Below are 17,187 nucleotides of genomic sequence, written 5' to 3'. Positions count from 1 at the left end.
TGGCCACTAAAATGTTTAAGACAGGGGAGAGAATTGTTTTTTCTCTCCATCCATTTCCCTTAGGCTACTGTCTACAATCTCCCTTCCTTCTTACAACTCCCGATTTTCTTGTTTATTTCTCCCATAAAAAAGAAAGAAAGAAAGAAAGAAAGAAAGAAAGAAAGAAAAGAAAGAAAGAAAAGAAAATGAAGAAAAGAAAGGAAGAAAAAAACCAAAAGCAGTATTATTGGAATTTTTCTAACATTTCTAGCTTTAGAGACCCTAGAGAAGACAGAGGCAGCTCTCAGAAGCTCTCAGCTAATGTAACAAAACATACTTACAGCATCCCTGGGGTCACTCTGCCACAAGCCCCCTGGCTTAACCAGCCACAGTATGGGTCCCGAGATGCAATACAAGACCTATATAAAAACAAACAGAACATAACTTGGATTTTCTCATCATTGAAGGTCAAGATGCTGCAAGACTCATGGTAAGTAAAGAACCCTCAGCTTACTTTTTACAGGATCCGTAACGCTCACAGCGACTGAGGGGGAGGCGAATAACGCAGCTAGAGAATGCCACATACACAGCGTGATGATCTTTATCCAACTGTAATGAGATGACCTTTCTGTCCTCCTCATTCTCAGCATTACACCTATATTTTGGGATGCATTTTGAAGCCATATGTTTAGTAAATCAAAAGCTACATGAAATGTACAAGACAAGTGGGGTTTGGTTGTGCAATTACTAAGAGCTGAGGTATCTTAAGGAATATTCCCGGTAGCAAACCAGGTAGGTACACAGTTTGGGAAGTAATACATCTGTGGTTCAACTTTTGATGCTCTGCACGGTTGGTTCAATTTCAGGTTGGACAAAGAGTTTTTTTTAAGATCTCTTTCCTATTCTGGTGACCGAAGGGAACTGTTTGTGAAGACCACGTTGAACTACAGGGGAGAAAAAGGACAGTGTTTCAGTACACTTAAATTTCGCTGCGCTAGATGTTTCTGGGTCTCTCTTTAGTCTCCTTTGCTCCATTTCCATCACCTATTTCTTCTTTGTTTTAGTGGCCAATTATTTTTTTATATCAGGGGTTGGAAGAGTGGTATTGTGTGTGTGTATACTTACTACCTACTGTCTGCAGCAGGTGACATCCTGAAACATACCTGAAGGTGTCGGGGGTGGTGCTAACATGTTCTCATTGCCCACAGGTGAACAACATGGGGTGAGTTATTTTAAACTCGTCAACTGTCCACCATTTTAGCCCAGTGGACTCAGGAAGCACAACAAACTCAGGATTTATTTCGATTTATTTCAGGGAGGGGGAAAAAAAAACCCAAAACACTTAATATGCCAAACCACTGCTAATTTCAAGGACTAAAAGGAAATTGCTGGATGAAACACACACCGGAAAGCTTTGAGCAGTGCTGAAAAGCATTCTCGTAAAATACACCTACTTTGCGTGGTTGTACGCTTCAATCTCTTCCAGTAATACGCTGTCATTCAAAGAGAAAGGACTGGTCTTTGCCAAAACTTTAAGCACCACGCCAGCTTCAGAGCCAACAAAGATGACTGTATAGTTCCGGTGGGGCCCAGCAGAATGGTCAACAGCGATGGCCGTCAGTCTGTACCTGTCAGAGGAGGTATGCCAAGTCAGAGGGGAGGCCGACAGGAAGAGAGGGCCTTTGAGGGCGGTGGGCTGCTGTTTCCTGCAGTCTTACCTGATCCGAGTCTTTGTGAACCAGGGCTCATCGGCGATGGGTGGGACGGCAGAGTCCATTAGCGGGTGGGATTTGATGAACGACAGGGTTTCATCAGGGAAATCGATGGAGGTTTTATAGGCTTCAGCAAGGCCATGCTTTGCACAACAGCCAGGCCTGAAAGGAAAACAGTGTGTTTTTTTCCCTCACAAACTATCTAAGGAATAAGTGTCCATTCTGAAAGAAGAGGCCAAGGAAGAAAGGAGAATGAGCGAAACCAAGGAGCATCGCTATCTCCCTGCACTCAGTGGGTTCTCTGCATTCACCCCTGCAGGGCTATGTTTACTGACTTTGTCTGCAATGCTGCCCAGGGACCCCATCCTGGCCTGGGAGGTTGGCCCCCTCTGCTCTCTGAGGATGGCTGCTTCCAGTGACCAGAGGGTTTTGTTAAAGATAAAAACACTTTCTGTCTTTTTTCTTTACCTTGGCTTTGGTACTTTGTCTTCAGGGACTGCTGTCCAAACAGAATCTGGGGTTTTCTGTTCTTTAAACCGTCCTTTGAATACTTTTTCAATGTCATCCATGCTAAATGCACACACTGCAGAACCAGGAATGCTGAAAAGGGGGAAACCATCAGGAAAACCATCAGGCAATCGTAGGCCCACTCTTGGGTCCCTTAGGCAAGCACAGAGCAGCTTTTGAAGTGCCAGGGATCTGTCCTCACCTGTTGAGCTGTGTGGTAAACACCCCGACCACAGTGGGGATGCCATTGATTTGTATTATGTCTGTGATAGACTGCAGGACATCAAAGTAGAAAAACGAATCTCCGGGGACAGAACAGTTAAGCCGAGCCTTCAGAAATGAAGTCCAGTGTTTCTCCAGGACCCTCTGGGAGCCACCCATGTCATTTTTACATATGCGGGCCACACGGGAATAGACAGCCTGCCCAAGGGACAAAAGCAAAGCAACAGGGTTATAAGCTTGGAGGGGGAATGGAAACAAAAAGCTGCAATTTAAGGGAAGGACACAAAAATGCTAAAGATATGTCTGGCTGCAAAGAATCTAGCAATCTTCTCTCTAGGGATTTGTACAGTTAGAATGTAAAACGAATTTTACCTGTAAGGAAAAAAAGGCCATTTCCCTGTTCTGCCAAACAAGCTCCCCAAGAAGCGAGCTCTGGAAATGCCTGAGTGAATGCAAACCATTCCCACACTTTGCCTCCCACTCTGTTTCTTGTATTGTTAATGAAATGTGCCATCCTTAAACTTGGCATAACGACGTTGTGATACTTTCAAATTACGTGGGCTTCTGCTGAAGCACTCAAAATTGAAAAGTGGCCTCTACTTTCCATTCTGTCTTTTGACTCTGACAAAGAATAAACTACCAACAGATTTCTAAAGTGTTAAAGAAGCATCCAGAGCTCAAGGGTGCCTGAAGAACACTCTCTGTAGTGACAGAAAAAATGAAACCTTCTCAAGGCCCAAGGCTGCTGTTCTCACTCTGGTCGTTGTTCAGGTGTTTTCCAGCAATTATTCTCATGATAAGCAACTCACTTCTTTGCTCTTGACCCTAAATGCACTGAGTGCTGGAAAATACACAGAGTGCATAACTCTACTGAAGCGGGCTCGATTCCACGCAGGACAAGTCCATAAGATGAGTCAAGTGCATATACTTGCCTTGCCTAAATTATTATGTTCCACAGCAATTTCTCGAAAGAAGAAATACACATAGTTTCCATATTCTATAGCATGAAGAAAATGTGGCTCTGAAAGAAAAATTGAAAACAAACTGGTTTCTAAAGGATACTCCAATTCGCATAAGACCCCAACTTCTAGGCATGACTGACAGATATTGCATGGCTACGTACAAGCCAATGTGAATTTCAATACACCAGTGAGCTCCAGGAGTGCCAGTATGGGGGTGTGGAAGCTTCAAGGAACCCAGAGTCTTTAATGTCAGCTAATGGACTGTAAAAAGCCTACAGGAACTGAACTACAGCAAAGGTCTTTGTTTTAACAGATTTATTCATTAACCTATTTAACTGGGGAAGAAAATTCCTTACACTGAGAATAAAAAAATCCTGATATCTGGACTCCAAAGAATAAGACAGCTCTGCAGATATGAACTAATTGATTCTCACTACTAACTCTGCAGGATAGGTAGGTGGGCATGGACCAGGAGCATATGTGCACTTAGAGGTGGGCACTTTGGCACACAGAAATGAGATCTCTCTTTTTTGAAATCACTAGGATATAATTGTAGATGAATCTACTTTCCCAACATGGCTACTAGTCTCCTCTTTCCTTGTCAATGCTCCTGTTCACAACTGAAGCAACTTGGACTTGCCCTCTGTAAACAATATAAAGTCATGCACTGAACCTCCTGATGCCACGGCTCCTGTTCCCACTTGGCCATCCCACCACCCTTGGCATTCGCACACCCTGCTTTCCAAAGGTACCTTTTATCCATTTGGAATCATATTTTATTGTGCGAAGGGCAGATCCATCCCCCATGCTTCGATAAATAACAGCATCACTGGCCAAGAAGTCAGCCACTGTGGCAGAATATAGCTTCCCATCTGAAACCAGAGTTATAATTTGGGTAAGATGACCATAATAATCCTGTAGTGTGTTACCCTACGTAGTGCTTTCCTTCAGAGTGCTTTCACCTGTTACCCCTATGTATACAAATAAACCTAGATCTGATGCTCATAATCAACCTGCGACAAGTCGGCCCATGGTATTACCTAATCTTACAGATGAGGGATCTAAGTATCAATAAGTTAATCAACTTATTCAGGGTCACTGACCTAGTTAACAACAGAGCCATGTGTGAGACTATTTATAATATGTTCACTTTTTAAAATAATTTTTTTAAGTTTTTTACTTATTTTGAGAGAGACAGAGACAGCACAAGTGGGGAGCGGCAGAGAGAGAGGGGGAGAGAAACCCAAGCAGGCTCTGTGCTATCAGCTTAGAGTCTGATGAGGGCTCGAACCCAGGAAACGTGAGATCATGACCTGAGCTTAAGTTGAACGCTTAACTGACTGAGCCATCTAGGCGCCCCTGGGTGCCTTATATGTTCACTTTTAATCCCTGTTTTTGGGAAATTTTTTTTTTCATAGCTCCTAGACTTTGAAACACCTATATCAAGGTAGCTACCCCAGTTATGATCTTTTTTTCTTCCTTTAAATTCCTTTTTACCTTCAATGTCATTAATCATTTATACTCATTACACTAAAGGATCTTACCAGCAAAAAGGGCAACATTGGTTTGTCTGGCATCAAATGGGCATCTTGCCAGGCCACTAATTTCCTCCCCGTCATACTCTAAGGTATTCAACTATAAAAGAAAAATAAATAGCCAGTGTCACATCTGTTCAATGTACCTGTTTGTAGGCAATGCTCCTTTATTTGTACTGAAATTCTATTTGAAGAATTTTGTCTTTATTATTCCATAGCATTAGAGATAAATGGGTTATAGCAGAAAGGATTCAACTCTAACAGCATGGCAGTGAGGGGAAAAAAAAAAGTTGGTACAAAAAGCACACCGTATGAAATATACTTACCCTATAGTATCTACACATGGGATTGAATGCATTGGTACCACATACAAAAACCATCTCGTCGTTTCTTGGGACAAATACCTTAATAAAGTTGTGGCATTCATCCTAAAGAAAGTAATAATTCAATTAATATTAGACATTCCATAGGCAGAGACTGTGGGATGAGGCCCACATAAAGACTAACTCTGGCAGACACTCGTCTGTTTTACTTACTTTATGTTTGCCTTTCATGGCACAGTTTTCTCGGTCCTGTTGTCTTGACCGCCACGTCAGTTTCTGTAATAATCAAGCAAAACCAAAGTTCAATATTTTAACAGAAAAATCTTGGACATTATTCAAGTTCTGAGGGAATGCAAATAAATTTCACTCACTCACCTTGTTTGGTATGACTTCTGTTTTGGGGATTTCATTTAAGTTTACCGTATAAACTTGATCCCTGTTGGAAACAAGGCAGTACGTCAAATCATGTGAATGCATAAAAATGTTAAGCTGCTTCTTCTTATTTTATTTTTACAGATCTGCCTTTATTGTATTTTGGAGATCATTTGGATTTTCTATGTCTCCTACAAAGTCAACAAAGAGTATTTTTTCATTAGTGAGATGCTTTTATATATTGCTGTGGTTAGAGAGCAAAGAACGCTCTTCTCTTCAGGCATGGGTCAAGCTGCTACTTGGTATTAGCATAGACATACTTCTAATATTTGCTTGAATAATTCCAAGTTAAAAAAGAATAAAGAAAGATTTTTTTTCCTGCTGCTTTAGGAATAAAGAATGGTGTATGATTTCTTGATGGCAGTAATAAAATAGCACCGCTGAAGGCTTTAGCTCTGTATTTTGTTCCTGGTACACAACACTGCCTCTTCTCAGTGAATATTTTTGGCTACTTGCAATTTTTGATCACAATCACATATTAGTTTTTCATGAACTAGACACATTAATGCAAGCACCACAAGAGAAAAGAATTTTAATCTAATAAACCAACCAGAGGAAAATTACCTGCCAGCAATATAAAGTGTGTCTCGAATTTTCAACATCAGCTGAAAGTCCAGCCTGTGCTGGGATTCATTGCCCGAAGGGCGTCCTCTAAAAACCGGATATTGCCTTGAATCTGCAAGTAAAAATGGGCTAAACCATCAGTCAGGATTATGGAGCTGAAGAATCAATATACAGCATTGATTAGCTGTATATACTAGTTGTAGAAGGGTTTTAACTAAATTCCTCTCTTAAGGTCTTGAATATAAATGAATAAAAGACAGGGAGTGTGAGCAAATGGTCTTTTTCTTTTAACTGGAAATATATAACCTATACATGGGTTGCTTTAGAAAAGCAGCCAACAAAGCTGTCCCACTTTCTCTAAACACTAAGAAATGATTATGGATAAATTAATATGCAAAACATTGATTAGACATAAAAAAACAAACAAACAAAAAAAACCCTCTCTTTCTAAAAACAAATACACCTAGAAAATCAAAACCAAAAAAGCTCCCTTCTCAGAAAAGGGGAATGTTCTTAAGGTTACTTACAGTGATAGTCGACTGTATTAAGGGGTTCATCATCTTCGGGAAAGCTGACTGCCCTCAGCTGGGAAATCATCAGGAGCAGCATGTAGGCACAGAGCAAGAAGCACCTCATGGTGGGCCAAGGTGAAGTCAGAGCAGCCCCTCCTCAGAAATCCCAGTTAGCTACCTGGAAACCAGAAACAATTTGGAAAGATCTCTATGGTGTAATGAAACTTTCTCATTTGTAATCAGCTCCATTTGCACCACCAGCTCTCTCCAGGGCCCTCCTCCAGCCAGGAATCCTGGCAGGGCTGGGTGAGGTATCTCTGAAAATACAGGCAAAAGATGGCACCATGCCAGGTCTGATTAAAGCATCTGGTGAGCATATTGAAGGTTTAGGCACATTTGCAAGAGTTTTTTGAGGTAACTACGTATGTCATCGCAGCAAGATCACCAGAACCACAAACAGAAACGCTGGCTGCTGACTTGGCAAGAAGATGGGCTAAGTTGGGATTAGAATTTTAATTAAACTCCAATCTGCTTCCCTTCCCCCAGCCTGAAATACAACCAGTACAGCTTGTCTCTGACCCCACCCCACCCCCCACCATAAAATGCCCAAGCTGCCTCACAAATTTCCAGGGAGCTGACGGTCCTGTCGCCTCTCATCAGACCTTTGCTAAAGGCATTGCCAGATTCCCAGCATTACTCAAGCCTTCGCCCTAAATCCTAAAGTTGAACAGTTCCCTTAGCTTACTAAGACCAATATGGAGGCAGTGACATGAATGACATTGAATCTGGGTGAAAGAGAATTAAAAGAAATGAAATGATTTCACGATCTATCAATTAAGCAGGACAGCACTGAGGAGTCACAGCTGACACCAGACCACTGGGGATGTCTACCTCTTTACATAAAACCATTTGGACACAAACCAATACCCTAAGTATGCCTATCCTCTTAGCTTTATTGAACTTTAGAACCGTAGGGGGCCTTAGGGACCATCTAGTCCAACCCCCTCATTTTTCAGATGAGAAAACCAAGGGCTGGAAAAATTAAGGGACTCACTGAATTTCAGGGAGCTATTTAGAACATGATCGGGGGATAGACTCACATCACCTGTGTCCCCATCCGGGCTCTTTTCATCAAATTACATGATAAAATTAACTGGCTTTTTTTTTTTTCTCTTCAAAAAACAGCATTACAAAAAATATTTTGGGGGTAATGAATACATTCATTATCTTTGTTAAAGTGATGTTTCACAGGTGTATGCATAAGTTACATTTTATTTTATTAATTTTTTTTAATGTTTATTTATTTTTGAGAGAGAGAGACAGAGACAGAGAGAGAGAGAGACAGGGTGTGAGTGGGGGAGGGACAGAAAGAGAGGGAGACACAGAATCTGAAGCAGGCTCCAGGCTCTGAGCTGTCAGCACAGAGTCTGACGCAGGGCTCGAACCCACGAACTGCGAGATCATGACCTGAGCTAGTCTGACGCTTAACCAACTGAGCCACCCATGTGCCCTGCATATGTTACATTTTAACTGCACATTTACATATGTGCAGTATATTGTATGTCAGTATCTCAACAAAGTTCATAGCATTAACTGTATAATATTAACTGTCAAAAATTAAAAAAATCTTTAGCTGGTACTAATTTATTTAAAAAGTAAATTAGAGCTCTGTTGGGGCAATGGGATGGGTTTGTTTGTTTGTTTGTTTGTTTGTTTTTGAGACCATAAATGCTCTATTCTACAACAATACTACCCCTTCCTTAGCCGTACTTGTCACAGCTACTGTACTGAATGGTATAACATTTAGCTTTGTCACAGTCTCATTTCCCTCATTTCCTAACTTTAGGAGATCACTTCAAATTGTGGGTGAGTCCAACCACTCAGCTGGGTACTTACTATGCCTCTTCCATCATCTGAATGTCAAACACACAGATGTACAGGCATGTAAGCTATGCAATACTCTCAGTGTTGGTCTTTTTAACTAAAGTAGAAGGCAAGTAATATGTGAGTTTTAGAATTCTAGTTTTGCAAAAAGAGAGAACAATATTGCAATACATTTTTTCCTAATGGAGGATGAATCCAGCAGTAAGTCAACACACTGAAAATGCCCTGCAAAAAGCATGGTGGAGTGGGATCTGTGGCAGCATCGTTTTGTACTCAAGGCGAAAGAGTGTGAACGTTGGCAAACTCAGACTTGGGCTTGGATGGACATCCACCATTACGAGCTGTTTGGCCGGGGGAAGCTTCTTCAGTCTCTTTGAGCATTCGTGTCTTTATTTGCAACATGTGGATAATACCACCTCATCCACTTGGTGAAAAGGAACTAACTGTCTCCCTCATTCAAATTCTGAGCACAGTCAGTCCTCCTCACCCATTGCCTAGGGGACATCATCACATGACCTTGACCTTAAGAATCCGGGCAGAGTCTGGGAAAAAGATGTCCTAAAATATTAAAGCTATTTGGCCATTTTTTTCTTAAAGGATTTCTTTAAAATACAAAAATATTATGTTTAGAATAATTTTGTACAACTTGAGCCTATTTATCGAACCTAGAAAAGAAGGTAAAAAACAATCACTGTCAATCTTACCACCCTAATGCAACAAACGAAATTATTTGGTTCTACCTTCTTGCCACATGCACATATTTCCAATCATGACAAGGTGACCTCTTTTAATGTACCAGTTTTTCTGAAGCAGCGTCTTCCTGTCTCACTTTTCCACCATGCTTCCATGTTTTGCCATTTATACAGGCCCTGGAAAGCTGAAGTAGTAAAAAATATGAAATGTCGCCATAAGAAGAAAATTCTGCTATGATACCCATCCCAAACTTCATCACTGGGTGTTTCTGCCGGGTAACAGGGGTAAAGATCAGGAACACCCATCCATTCTAAGGACACTTAGAAATATTTGTGTGAAAACAAGAGGCAGATAGTTCTGTGAATCTTTTTCCACCATGACAGGTAAGTTCACATCATGTGGGCAGAGCCTTGATGTCCCAGACCTCAGGACAGGGAGGGGCCCTCACCAGGAAGGGTGTCTCTCACATCTGTGATTCCGGCATTGAGGCTGAGGATGAAATCACTGCTGACTCACTGGCAAGCACTAAGTTGCCGGCTGAGCTATCATTTCCTATAACTCATTCATCTGACACTGCAGAAAGCAATTTCTCCCCATACCCCACCCCCACCCATCTCATCCTCTAAAAATAAAGCCCCACCACTAATTGCTTCCTGTCCCTGCATAAAGCTTTATTTAAAAAAAAAAAATACTTTCAGATTTGCCATAGAAATTATAAATGGAAGTATTTAATGTAAAATATACATCAAAGTAAGACTAAATGGGGGAGGCACGGATCTAGAAATAACCAAATACCTGAGAGAAATGAACCAAAGAGAACTTCTTGCATGCAAACCCCTCAGAATATCTGGCTTTTACCTTATTTAAGGAAGTATCTCAGAGTTGCAGGGCCCAGGAAAATCATGAGACTAGTTTTGCTGAAGGAGGACAAGTTAAGAGGCAGGGCAAAATGCTGGAAAAGAATATAGACCTTGGGGTTTGAAAAGTCTGAGTTCACACTTGCTTGTGCCATTTACTTCCTGGCTCTGGGACCTTGTTTAGGTTGACTTCACCTCTTTAAGCCTCAGTTTCCTTAAGTGCAAATTAGGAAAATTGCCATTACTACCTCATAGGCTCTTCTGAGGATGAAATGAGACAATCTATATAAAACACCTAACATAGAACCTGGCCCATAGTAAACCTCTAGTAGATTTTCATAGGTATCATTATGACTATTATTGTTATATATTATTGGGCAAAAATGGCCCTAGAAGGGGAAAGAAATGCTTTCTCTTTTATCTTGTACAACTGTTCACAAACCATTTATGTATACCATCGTAACAATGGTAGGGGTGCTCCTAGAGGATTAAGGTACTGCTCCATGGACATAGATGCTTCCAAGGAGGAGGAGCAAGCCACCTTCCTCATGCGTAAGGTTACAGTAAAGAACATGCTGATAAGAGATTTTTCCCTTTAGCCAGAGAACAGGGGAAACTGAGTAAGTATATTTTTGGTATTATATATAGGCATCTCCCACATATTTCTGAGGTTAAAGCCTAAATGTAATGAGAGAAGCTCCTAAAAGCAGTTCAGAGCTATCAAGATAGCAAGGGCTTGAGTGGCAGAATCCTTGAGAGAAGGAAGGGTGGCAGGAAATTGGATCCACACTTGGCACTTGATTTTATATTATGGAATTTGTCTATTCTTAAGCTATCTAAAAAGGAGAGTGTAGCTATCCAGAAAAGGCAGATTTTGGGCAGTATCAAGTTGAGGACCAAGAAGGAGCCCCCATAAATACCAACAGGCTCTCTTTTGGATCTCTGAAGATCTACATCTTAGGAAGATCCTTCCTAAGAAGAGGAAGCAAACATGAGGTAGACCAAACTACAAAAACTCCAACTTGGGGTCCAATAAAATAATAAAATCTCCCACCACTCTAGCTCCTTGCATAAAAGATGAGGTGAGTCCTCTCTAGAGGAAAATAATGTTATCTGGAGTGTACACTTTTTTTTTTTATACAAAATGCTTACCAGCAATTACTAAACATTCCAATAACTAAGACTAAGAGAGAAAACAACAGAAATAGGCTCATAGGTACCCAGATATTATAGTTATTAAACATAAATTAAAAAAAAAATAATTGTTTATTTTGTTCAAGAAAAAAGATGACAAGATAGAGAATTTCACCAGAGAACTGGACTTTATGAAAAAAGAACTAAATGGAAATTCTACAACACAAAAGCACAGTCATCAAGCATCTTAATAGATGTGTTTAGCAACACATTTCTTGTAGCTGAAGAAAAGATTAGTGAACTAGAAGATGGGTTAATAGAAAATATCAGATAGAAACATGGAGAGCAAAAAGGTTGGGAAATACAGATTAGGGAGTAAGACACACATAGGATCTTATGAAAACATCTAACATTAGAGTGCCTGAGAGTGAAAAGAGAGAGAGAAGTGGACAAAAGCAATATTTGACAGATAATGGCCGCATTCTTTTTCAAAACTGACAAAAAAAAAAAAAAACATGTAAGTCTCACATTCAAGAAACTAGAATTTCTAAATACAAAGAAAAACACAGTTAAACACATCATAGTCAAGATGCTGAAAACAAAGACCAAAACAATGTTAGAAGCTGAAAGACATTTTACCTTCGAAGAAGCAAGAATAGTACTGACAGCTGACTTATCAATAGAAATGATACAATCCAATAGGCCATAGAATGACATTTTTAAAGTGCTGAAAGAAAATAAATTTGGGGGCTAGAGTTCTATTACCAGTGAAAATATTCCTCAAAAATGAAGGCAAAATCAAGACATCTTAGACACATAAAAGTCAAGAGATTTGTTGTTAGCAGATCCAAACTAAAAGGAATACTGAAAGGGAGTTCTTTAAGCAGGATAACATATAGGGTTGGTTAACACAAGTTCTTTTTATGATTATAGCATAGTGGCCAAATTTGAAATTCATGAATCCCAGATAAATAAATTGGTTTAGAGTTCTTGTCTCTTTGAAACTTATATTTGTGCAAAGGAAGTGAGAATTCAGGAATGAAGTAGCCATACTTTATCCCCAGCCCAAAGACTCCAGGGACACACCAGAGACATGCTGATTTTAAAGCTCTACCCTAGCTATCTTCTGGAGATGCCACTTCTTGAAGAGGTGTTCAGACTATCATGCTGCATATACCTCAGGATCTGAAAGTGGAGTTGGTTCCTCCCACTTTCCCAATTACTTCTCCAGATCTTGGATCTTCATGCTCTTGCAAACAAACAAACAAACAAACAAACAAAAATGAAAACAAAAAAACAACAACTTTCTATTTGAGGTTCTACCTCTCCTCCTCCTTTTTAACTGGTAACTTCCTAGTCACTTTCTCTAACAGACTTTTCAAAGATTTTAGTAGCCTCAGTCTATGCTTCCACTTTGGCATGTGTCAAAAGCTTTAGCTTCTTCACCTCAAAACTCATAAAGTCAAGCACTGCATGCTCTGCTGTCAATCTCTTGTCCTTAACGCTTGCTTGTCTGACCACTTTCACTGTGACTGCTCCTCCTTCTCATCAGGGTCATCAGTCTACCAACCGATCTAATTTCTTCTAATTCACTAGCCTTTTGCAATCTGGACATATCACCTTATCCTTCTTAGATGTAACAGGCAATAGTCAATCATTTCAATAATACTTTAGCTTATATTCTAGACTCCTTCATCCTTTGTATCCTTGTCAGACTTTGTTGAAAAGTTCTTTCCTTGGATGGAGTCAATCATTCACCTTCTGCACTTGCCCCAGAACAGCTGAGAACCAGTCAAGACAACCACACACCGGGACAATTTGGTAGTAACACCACAGAATTCTTGGCCCCCCACTACATCTAGCATGATCATCTGTGGGGATGCTATATTTCCCTATGAGATATGCCTGCTCCCCAAATGAATACGTTTAAGCTTTTCCTACTGTCTTAAAAATGCTCATCTGTTCCTTCTCACTTTACTACACTCTTTCTACATGCCCCACAGCTACCTCACTCAGAAAGTAAAAGCCATGGGATAGGAACTTCTTTACCTCTCCTGTCCCCTTCCCATTACCAAACAGATTCACTGTCTGCATCCTTATCTAGTGTTTCTTCCTCCCATCCTGTTTTAAGACAGACTTTCACTTCCCAAGTCCTCTCCATGTGCTTTAAAACCAAACTTTTCTGTCTTCCCTGGAATAGAAAAAAAAAATGACAAAAACATGGATTATATTTTCCTCTCTCTGATATATTCTCTAACTTTTCATTGATTAAATACTATCTGTCAGCACTTAATCTGTCTAAGCTTCTCTCATCTCAAAAAAAAAAAAAAAAAGGTAAAAAAGCTCCTGTGACCCGAGATTCTTCTCTAGCCTCCACCTTCCTTTTTCTTTCCATTCACGGGCACTTAAAAAAGTTTTGTATTCTCACTGTTGTCATTTCCTCACCTCCCACTCATTCTTCTACTTCCTCTGTTCTATCTCCTCTCTCAATAACGCCTTTCAGTAAAGACAGGATGACCTCCAGGTAGCTAAATGCAATGGATGCTTCCAGTCCTGTCTCCTAGGATTGCTCAGTAGCTTTAGACACAGTTGACTGTTCACAGCTTTTTAAAGCACCAACTTCCCTTATATCACATTCTTCTGACCTCTTGCCTATTCGGTCTGCCCTTCGTTTGTCTCTCATGTATTTCTAGATGAAACAAGCATTATCTTTCAGAATATAAATCTCATACTATTATTTCACAGTCCTCCAGTAACTTTCTCTTACTCTTAGAAGGCCCTGATCTGTGTAATGGGGCTGTAAGACTTTCCGTGTTCTGAGTCCTGTCTCCTTCTCCAGTCTAATTTGAGCCTATATCCTTCTTTACTTGTGTTCTACCACTCTGGCCCTGTGTCTGGCCCTGCAATGTATCATTCCACCTACTTCCATCAAGTACTTTGTTCCTACTTTCACTCTGGATGGCCCTTCTTGTCTCTCATCTTTGGCTTAGTTAAGTCTTACTAAGTTTTTAGAGTCTAGAGGGTATTCTTCTCAGTGTCAGGGGATAAGCATGTGTCACAGTTGTCTATACCTGAGACAATTGTGAATGAAAGGTGAATGAAGGAAGAAACAAAAGAACTAATCAGGTGTCCTGAATCACCACGAGCCCTGCTGAATCTCTCAGGGCAAGATCAGAATTTTGGACTCCCATCTAATCTAAATGTATTTAATACTGTTAAAAAAACCAAACAGGTATAACAAAGAGCAGCCGACCCAGGGAACCCTAGGTTCGACTCCCAAATAGCACTATTTCTTTTAGTTGAATATTCTGTGAGCTAAATGAAAGAATGGGGGTAGAACCTGAGCTGCAGCACCAGGGACAGCATTCATTCTATAGCACATGAAATTCCAGGGGGCACTGTTCACACTGAGAATGATAGCCAGCTCCTGGAGTTACAGGAGTTATAGGTCTACTGCCTAACAGCCCCCCACCCCCAGGACAGAATGGAAAGGTAGCAATGGGTTTCGGTTGACTGAAAAAGAGCAAAGAGAAGAAAATTAGTTGCCATTCTTTGGAGCCAACCAAGACAGGGTTGTAACTGAAGGTCAATTACAAAAGGCTTATGTTTATACAGCATTCACTTGCCTGGATTCTATGCAGTATGTTCTGGTTAGGGCTGTAGGTTTTAGTAAATGTTTAGTCAGAATTATATGACAACCAGGCTGACAGCATAGCCTGTTAAATATAAGAAAGTGAGAGGAAGAGATGATGAACCACTATTAGTCCAGAAGACGCTTAAGCAGAGTTGAGGTAGGTATTCTGGGACCTTCTAAGGAGCTCCCTGAATCCAGGCTCACCAAGTGATGCTGGACTGATGGAGTCTCTTGGAGTCTCTTGTTTAAGGAATCTCTACTGCTACCCCACTGACCTCCACCCATCCTCTCTTACACACAAGCTTGGGGACCGGGTGCCATATATGAACAAATATACCCGCTCTTACTCTGGGCCAGGAAGAGGTGGCTGAAAGGCCCTTGAGTCTGAGACCTTTCTGTCTTCTGGGAACTTGGGTGCCCAGGTGAGAGGAAAAGGCTTTGAGAGCTGTGATGTTAATGTCACTTTATAATCAACCATTTAAAACACTATCCCATAGCATGTTGAGGAAATGACAAATCAGCTCTCTGACTCACCCTCCACACAGCTGAGTTCCTGCTGACAGATTAGAATCTGGAAGGACATGCATCTTCAAGGAGCAGGGAAGAGTCCCCGTGGGGAACTGGGGACTTGGAACAAAGAACCTGTCGGGGATTCTTCTCCCACTGACACTGGAAGGAGAGGGAAAGCACCGGGAACCAGTAGATTTGGGATCACAGACTTGCTGCGTGATCGCCAAGTCATTTCACATCTCTGGCTTAGGTTTCTTCATATAATAAAAAGGAAGGGTTGGGGCGCCTGGGTGGCGCAGTCGGTTAAGCGTCCGACTTCAACCAGGTCACGATCTCGCGGTCTGGGAGTTCGAGCCCCGCGTCAGGCTCTGGGCTGATGGCTGATGGCTCAGAGCCTGGAGCCTGTTTCTGATTCTGTGTCTCCCTCTCTCTCTCTGCCCCTCCCCCATTCATGCTCTGTCTCTGTCCCAAAAATAAATAAACGTTGAAAAAAAAATTAAAAAAAATAAATAAAAAGGAAGGGAGTGGGGGGTTGGAAATGTAGGAACACTTCTTTCTCTTAAAAGTCATGATCTCCTGAAGGCTGGAGGAGAGATTATTGCTTCCCCTGCCTACTCAGATAAATGTCCTGGGGTAATCCCCACTGCCCCACAGGTTCTTTCTCCTCAATGTGTGAGCATCCCAAGTGACTCCCAACACAGACAAACAGAATTTTCCCCGATCCTGAGGCGGTTTCTGTTACCTCCCTGTCTGTCACCTCCTCCACCAAGTTTCTTTGAAGAGATGTCTGAGCCCATTTGTCTCCACTTTTTATTAAATTTTTAACCCACTTCAGTTTAACTTCAACTCTTGCCCATCAACCACCTAATTGGCAAACCCAACTCAACCCTCATTCTAAACCTTCTTTCATCTCTGCAAGGTATTTAATCATGTTGACCTCTCCTCAGTTCTTGAATGTCTACCTCTGGCCTTCATAGTTTTTTCCTTATCTATCTAGCTACTCCTATTCAGCAAACTTCCCCAACACACTCACTCTTAGATGGGATTCTTCATGGTTCCACTTGGCTCTTTGGAGATTCACTCACCTTACACCCACCTTTTTCACTACCACCAATTAACTGATGAATCCCAAATCCACATGTCCAGCACAAACCACATTCCTCAGTTATAGAGCCAGCCGTTCAATTCTTTGCCAGGTATTTTGACCTCAGTAAGATATAAGCAATTTAAATTCAGAAGGGACAAGCCTGAACTTCATATATGTTGCCCTGACTTGTCCTCCTGCTAAATACCTTATAGAGCACATGGTCTCAGCTCAAAGTGCCAGGGTTCAAATTCATGTACTATAACTTCCAAATATGTGACCTTGGATATATTATTTCATCTCTTAAAGTCCCAAGTTTTCTCACCAAAAATGAGGATAATTGTAGCACTTACATCATTACAGTGCCTCAATGAAATAATCTATGCAACACATATAACTAAACCTTTTGTACATGATAAGGATTCAATAATTACAACTACTAGTATTGTTCTTATTGATATTTTAAATATCTTACTCCATCACTTAAGCCTTAAATTTGAGAGTCATCCTATATTTCTCCCTTTCATCCTCTCCAATCTGTTAGCACACCCTATTGATTTTTCTCTTCCTTGTTCTAGAATGCACTCTTAACCAGTTTTTGCTCTCCTAGACTTAAGTTCATTCTCCAAAAAGCCACTAGAAT

The 17,187-nt window shown here is 40.9% G+C and overlaps 1 protein-coding gene across 12 annotated transcripts in view; it reads right to left on the bottom strand.

Moving 5' to 3' along the window:
* Positions 1-17,187, bottom strand: part of SEMA6D (semaphorin 6D) — a 574,463-nt gene that overhangs the window by 7,765 nt on the left and 549,511 nt on the right. For 11 of the 12 annotated variants that reach the window (XM_086710609.1, XM_086710608.1, XM_086710611.1 and 8 more), the window contains 14 exons: positions 6,764-6,926; positions 6,237-6,348; positions 5,616-5,676; positions 5,454-5,516; positions 5,244-5,345; positions 4,927-5,017; positions 4,135-4,254; positions 3,353-3,441; positions 2,401-2,618; positions 2,160-2,291; positions 1,698-1,853; positions 1,434-1,607; positions 494-634; positions 321-398 (listed from right to left, as the gene is read on the bottom strand). In XM_086710609.1, the coding sequence (XP_086566735.1) occupies positions 321-398; positions 494-634; positions 1,434-1,607; positions 1,698-1,853; positions 2,160-2,291; positions 2,401-2,618; positions 3,353-3,441; positions 4,135-4,254; positions 4,927-5,017; positions 5,244-5,345; positions 5,454-5,516; positions 5,616-5,676; positions 6,237-6,348; positions 6,764-6,872 (1,646 nt within the window). In that variant the 5' untranslated portion in view covers positions 6,873-6,926. Of the gene's footprint in view, positions 1-320; positions 399-493; positions 635-1,433; positions 1,608-1,697; positions 1,854-2,159; positions 2,292-2,400; positions 2,619-3,352; positions 3,442-4,134; positions 4,255-4,926; positions 5,018-5,243; positions 5,346-5,453; positions 5,517-5,615; positions 5,677-6,236; positions 6,349-6,763; positions 6,927-9,372; positions 9,882-17,187 lie in introns of those variants that run through there. The other variant, XM_086710610.1, reaches the window with a different exon arrangement.

Source organism: Puma concolor, chromosome B3 (genome assembly GCF_028749965.1).
Source record: "Puma concolor isolate L17-30 chromosome B3, mPumCon1.1.hap2, whole genome shotgun sequence".
NCBI lineage: Eukaryota > Metazoa > Chordata > Mammalia > Carnivora > Felidae > Puma > Puma concolor.
Note: the sequence above shows the minus strand (reverse complement) of the source record. Positions and strands in the feature narration are given on the sequence as shown.